Source organism: Danio rerio, chromosome 1, assembly GCF_052040795.2.
Source record: "Danio rerio strain M-AB ecotype USA chromosome 1, GRCz13ab, whole genome shotgun sequence".
Classification (NCBI taxonomy): domain Eukaryota; kingdom Metazoa; phylum Chordata; class Actinopteri; order Cypriniformes; family Danionidae; genus Danio; species Danio rerio.
The window spans coordinates 59,552,517-59,558,971 of NC_141021.1; the positions used below are offsets into that span (position 1 = coordinate 59,552,517).

At 38.0% G+C, this 6,455-nt stretch overlaps 1 protein-coding gene across 4 annotated transcripts; it reads left to right on the plus strand.

The window, feature by feature from the left end:
* The first annotated feature begins 292 nt into the window (after positions 1-292).
* Positions 293-6,202, plus strand: LOC141375123 (B-cell receptor CD22-like). Of its 4 annotated transcripts, none has more exons than XM_087238161.1 (9): positions 338-380; positions 625-690; positions 1,862-2,209; positions 2,308-2,553; positions 2,895-3,152; positions 3,319-3,418; positions 4,864-4,909; positions 5,548-5,613; positions 5,689-6,202. In XM_087238161.1, the coding sequence occupies exons 2-9, from the start codon at positions 630-632 to the stop codon at positions 5,848-5,850; spliced, it is 1,287 nt and encodes a 428-aa protein (XP_087094287.1). In that variant the 5' UTR covers positions 338-380; positions 625-629; the 3' UTR covers positions 5,851-6,202. The 4 variants fall into 4 exon arrangements, with proteins under 4 accessions (XP_087094288.1, XP_087094287.1, XP_087094286.1 ...); XM_087238160.1 differs by having other exon boundaries at positions 342-380; positions 527-690; XM_087238159.1 differs by having other exon boundaries at positions 344-380; positions 621-690.
* The last annotated feature ends 253 nt before the right edge of the window (positions 6,203-6,455 follow it).

Here is a 6,455-nt window from a genome sequence, read left to right on the forward strand (position 1 = left end):
GGGTCTATGATAGGGCCCTCAATCTGTCATATAACTGTAATAGCTGCCATTTCAACATTTAACATCAACAGCTGAATACAATTTAATAAATGGGGAAACTACTGTCTTGTAAATATTGCTTTAATCAGTCAGAATAATCATACCCTACAACTGTGTTTTTTTGTTTTTTTTTTGCAAAAGGTAAAACAAAGGTAAAACTCGGTGGACAATAACTGTCTTAAAACATCATTAACTTTAGAGAGTTTCATCTGAATGATGTTCAGTTAAGAGGAAGGACAGATTAAACAGTGTTAACCACAAGAGCTGTCTCTTTAAACCTAAAGTTCATGTGTTAAATAGTCAGTCCCAAAGTCGCTGTTGATCGGCTGCTCTTCAACACGGTAAGACAAACACACTGGTATTTGACTGATGATTAGTGTAGATGAAGCTCATATAACACATGATTTGTGACATGAGAAATATCTTGTGTTGATCTCAGTCATCAGTTGATTTACACACACTGATGTTGTGCATTAATAATCTGCAGATGTGTAAAGATCTTCCTAACACTAAGAGCTGTTTAGGGTGATGTACATTTACTGTTGATGAGTGTAGAAGTGATGATTAATGCTGGATTCTAGATAGATTTGATGCTGATGTGGCTCAGAATGGCTCCTGCTCTTCATCTGATCTTTCTGCTCATCATTCACAGTGAGTCAATCTTACATTCACATCACTGCTTTATTTCTCTGCATTTACACACACCAAAATCAGACATTATTCAGCAGGTTTCTGTGTCTTCTTGATGTATTGAATAGATAATGTACTTTTCTGTATTTGTGTTATTTATTTATTTATTTTTTTTGATGAACATAACATTTTTATCGTCTGGAAAACACTGTTTTGGTCATTTGTTGCATTATTGATTGTGCAGGGCGTTCTTCACATCCGCTGGCTGTTTTCTCACATCTGTCTGTTCATTTCTGCTTTTCTGCAACACCCTCCATTAACATCCTTCACACTGAGCCTTTGTTAGTCTGCTTTTGCTGCTATCATTTTACTTCATGTAATTTATTCAAAATCTTTTTTTTTATGGTTTGTTGTAACGGTAACACTTTACAATAACAGTTCATGAATAATGATGTATTAATATGTAAACTAAACATTACTTTATTATGAATTAATGATGAGTTAAGGTATGCACTAATCATGAATTATCTTTAAGTACAACATGAGTCACATGAGTTCATGTGTAAATAACAACTACCTTAATTACTTGTTAGTACATGTTGTTAATTAATGTATTAATTAACATTTAAGTTTAGGCTAAATGTAACCAACTCATGAGCTGTTAATGTATAGTTATGTCATGACTTTACTTGGAGGGGCACATCACTATTAACTCATCCTTAACTACTCATGAACTCCTCTTCATGTTGATGTTGACAGAACACTTCTCTATTGTTATTCAGTGTAAACTCACTAGTTGGACGTGTATAAGGAGTTCATGAGTAGTTAAGAATCGGTTAATGATGATGTGCCCCTTTAAGTAAAGTCACAACATATTTATACATTAACATATCATGAGTTCATCATGGTTAAATTAAGCATAAACTAATGTGGTAATTAATACATTAATTAACAAACAATCATGAACTAACAAGTAATTAAGGTAGTCGTTATTCACACATGAACTCATGTGACTCATGTTGTAGTTGAAGTTAATTCATGATTAGTGCAGACCTTAACTCATCATTAATTCATAACAAAGTAATGTTTAGTTTACATATTAATACATCATTATTCATGTACTGTTATTGTAAAGTGTTACCGTTGTAACTAATAAAACAACAATGTCATCATGATTATTTCTGTGTTTCAGTGGTTTCTAGTGCTGATTGGGCTGTGAGTTACAGATCTTTAACTGCCTGTGCACTAAAGAACTCATCAGTGATAATGAGCTGTTATTATAAATACCCTACTCAACATCAGATCATGAAAGTGTTCTGGACCAAATACCCTGAAAGAAACGGTGATGAGTATCCAGATCTGTCTGAGGACCCTGAATACAGTCAGAGGCTTCAGTATCTTGGAGATAAACAGCACAACTGCACCGTCAGAGTGAGTCATGTGACAGAGAAAGATGAACGCGAGTATTATTGCAGAATCACAACTAATGTAACAGAAGGAAGATGGATTGGCGTTCCAGGAGTGCGTCTCTCAGTCACAGGTGACTCTCCTGAGGTTTCTCTCTTCTTGTGGTCATTATGTAGAATAATAATCAGTGTATGAGAGCAGCACTAGATATAATGTGTGTGTTGTGTTCAGATCTTCAGCTGGAGTCTCCTGAGAGAGTGACAGAGGGAGATTCAGTCCGTCTGACATGTAACAGCAGCTGTAAACTGACTGACACACCAACATTCATCTGGTACAGAAACTCAGAGAGATTGACTGAAGGAAATATTGAAAACCATCTCATCCTCAAGTCAGTCAGAAGAGAAGAAGCAGGCAGATATAGATGTGCTGTACATGGACACACACTCACATCACCTGAAGTCTATCTCAATGTCATGTGTGAGTATGGAAGGTCATTTTAACATTCAACCATTCATTAGGTACTAATTAAGTAGTCTCTTGTACTTGGTACTTGTCTGTTAGATACTAGTACCTTTTTAATTTATGCTAGTCATTTTAGATACTTAGACATCTTTTGTAATTAATAAAAAAAAACTATTATTGTAATCACATGTATTCCTTACAGTGACCACTGTAGTTCATAAAAGAAACTTAGTAGTAAAATAATAATAATTTTTTTTAAAAAAAAGTTATTTATTAAATAGGAATTAATAATAAATATTTGTGAATGAAATATCAAATGTGTAATCCATTTTCAAAATTAAGGCTTTTTCTTCTAGATGCTCCAAAAAAGACATTCATATCTGTGAGTCCATGTTGTGTAATAATGTCTGGAGATTCAGTGACTCTGAGCTGCAGCAGTGATTCAAACCCTCCTGCACTGAACCTCAGTTTTTTTAAAGGAGAAACATTTGTAGGATCTGGAAGAATCTTCAGCATCTCCAAGATCAGCTCTGATGACAGTGGAGAATACAAGTGTAGAGCCAGAAATGAACATGGAGAGAAATACTCTGATCCTGTCACTTTAGATGTCCAGTGTGAGTTTATTAATCATATTCTACATGTTTAAGCACTTAGACCATATATATATATATATATATATATATATATATATATATATATATATATATATATATTTGTGTTAGTATTGTATTATATTTATCTATTCATAATAAACAACTGGAGCTTCTTTTGTTTCGGCAGTCAGATTTATCCTCTGGTCTTCAGAATTTGGTGTTGGTCTTGCAGTTGGTGTTTTTCTTGGTGGAGGATCAGCGGCTCTCTTTGCTGTGATTTACATCTGGTGAGAAAATATTGTATGAATAAGTTGTAATATAATAAGTATACGGCGATAAGTCAAACGGTTTCCAGTGTATGTTGTATTAAGAACATAAAAATTAATAAATTATTAAAAATTAATTAATAAAAAAATAAAATATGAAATGATAAAATATATGGTATAAACTGTACCCAGCTTAAATGTAAAATTAAAGTTAGCCGAGGTAGAAGGAGAGACACAGAGGGAGGGAGAGAGAGAGACAAAGAGAGCAGGCCCAAAAGCCTGATTGCAGTAGAGTCAGAGAAGAAGTAGACTCCAGAGAAGGAGAGGAGAAGCAGGCCAGGAAAAGAGACAGAGCTCGAGTTTACCCCCTATTTTGTATATTTCTTGACCATGTGACTAAAGCCATTCAAGACATTCAAACTGACCAATCAACATGTGACCACACCATAAAACCCCCAAAGTCCACACAACAGGCCCTGATCTTATCAGTATCTGCCTTTGTAGTCAGTATGGACCTTCTTGAGTCAAAAAAGCATGTTTTGTCATATAAACAAATGCATATGATAATTTAGCCTCTTACAACAGTGCAGCCTTGGGCTGGAGGGGGTCCGGTTTGGGGACCATAGGATTTCATCTCTGTTATTCGAAGACAATGTTATTATGTTGGCTACATCGAACATGGTCCTTCAGCATGCACTGGGGCGGTTTGCTGCAGAGTGTGACATGGCTGGGATAAAAATCAGCACCTCCAAGTCTGAGAAAAAGGCCTCCAGGTTGGAGGAAAGTATCTTGGGGTTTTGTTCAGGTGTGAGGGAAGGATGGAGTGTGAGATTGACAGGCGGATTGGTGCAGCGACAGCAGTAATGCGTACCGTTATTGTACCGGTCTGTTGTGGTAAAGAAGGAGCTGAGCCGAATGCCAAAGCTCTTGATTTACCGGTCAATCTATGTTCCTATTCTCACCTGTGGTCATGAGCTTTGAGTCATGTCCAAAAGCACAAGATCTTGGATACAAGCGGCCAAAATGAGCTTCCTTTGCAGGGTGGCACCCTTATAGACAGGGTGAGCAGCTCTGTCACCCAGGAGGAGCACAGAGCAGAGCCGGTGCTCCTCCACTTTAAGAGAAGTCAGCTGAGGTGGCTCAGGCATCTGTTTCAGATGCCTCCTGGACGCCTACCTAGGGAGGTATTCCAGGCCTGTCTCACCAGGAGAAGGCCTCAGGCAAGACCCAAGACACGCAGGAGGGACTGTCTCTCGGCTGACCTCGGAGCGCCTCGGGATCTCCTCAGAGGAGTTGGAGGAAGTGTCTGGGGATAGGGAAGTCTGGGGTTCTGCTGACTCCATGACCAAACCCCGGATAGAAATGGACGAAAATGACATGGAAAAATAAATGACATGAATAAGTTTTACTGTTCGTAATTTATCTTACATTTAAGTAATATATATTTTTTATTTTTCTTCTGACAGTCTTTCTAGAAGGAAGAGCAGCAGATCAGCAGTGAAAGAGTCTGTGGTGAGATTATCTTCATTATTTACGGTGTTTTCCTGCATGTTTCCTACAACTGAGCACAAAAGAGCATGTTAGTGATATGCACCTATAGGCGGGTTCACAGCATGCATACATGTTGCTTATTACACACACAGGGATGCACAGCAGCACATGACCAACTTTAAAAATGAAAAAAAAAAACAATTAAAATGTAAAGATTATTATTGTCTACATAAATAAACCCAACGCTAGCTCCTCCTGTCTTTACCTCAGAGGGCTTTGGTGAATCTGGCTTATTCTGTAGATGGTCTTTAACATTGTGCATCATCAGATCTGTTTCCTCTGTTTAGTGAAGCGTTCAGCTTTTCTGTTTTGAAAGTCCGCCAGCGAATCCACCATTGCGCAACTACAACTCGATTATAGTGAATGGAAGATGAGACTCTGATTGTTTTAATGCCCATTACACTCCAAACACACACATGGCTCATTAAAAGAATAAGGACAACACTTTTAGACCGTGCGCTGGGCATGCTGACTGTTTTTCCCATTCTTAAAACAGCAAAAGTAGATTCAGACTCACCCTATGAGCTCCTGCATCGTGAGCTGTAGACCACAAGTTTAGATCATGAAAATAGAGCCACAATGTCCTTCTCTCTGTGCAGATCTCAGACACATATGCAGCTCTGGATCTCCAGCCTGTGACCTCTAACCTGTACGACTCACTTACAGTAAGTGAAAGTCAAAGTCAGACAATGATCACTGATGATCAGATGATTGATGATCTCTCGCTGTCTTTCACACAGACCGTTCACCACAGACCTGCTGAAAACTCCTGCTCCACTCTTGATCCTCAGAGCTCTTCTGAACATCACAATCCACCAGTAAGAGCAGTGAGAGGCGGAGCCAGAAACAACCAATCCTCAGCTGTGTGGGCGGAGCCACATGTGATTGACAGGGATCATTAGTGATGAGTCAGTGAATTGCTTTATTGTCTTAAAGTGTTTAATATTTCCGGCTTCAGTTATTCTGTCTTCTGTGTTCCTGTATGTGATCAGTTTTATTATTAGTGATTGTGCAAACCCTCACTCAACCAGCAGAGGTCTCCATCTCCTGCTCCTGATGTGAATATGTTCAGCTTCATTTCTAACATGCCATATTGTGAGAGTAATATTAATATTTTGATTGCTTAGTTTTGCGGTAGTGATTTAAATGCTATGATTGTTTTTAGGTTTTGTGTCTTTAATCAGTTAAAAATGCTTTGTTGATGTAATTGATCACATGTATTATCCTAATAAAGCCTCTTGAGTATGAATAATTCATGTTGTCAGCCTCTGTCATTCATGCAGTGATTAAACAGATCAACTCGTCTGAGCGTCTGCACATGAGCCTAAATCAATATTTAAACTGCATCTTTACTTGTTATTCATCGGCACATCAGTAAATACACTCAACCACAGCTGGACTGAAGACTGCGCTAGAGATCTGCGTGGGACTAAATTTTGAATCCCGCCCGCACCCGCCAGGTTTTAGCCCGAACCCTACCGCTCCCGCTTATATTAAGAATTTATTG

What these genes read in the sequence shown, in the direction of transcription:
- LOC141375123 (XM_087238161.1), top strand. Translation starts at nt 630, where the DNA reads ATGCTGATGTGGCTCAGAATGGCTCCTGCTCTTCATCTGATCTTTCTG. An exon ending in AGTGCGTCTCTCAGTCACAG is followed by an intron (nt 2,210 to 2,307) that starts GTGACTCTCCTG and finishes TGTTGTGTTCAG; the next exon opens with ATCTTCAGCTGGAGTCTCCT. An exon ending in ACCTGTACGACTCACTTACA is followed by an intron (nt 5,614 to 5,688) that starts GTAAGTGAAAGT and finishes TCTTTCACACAG; the next exon opens with ACCGTTCACCACAGACCTGC.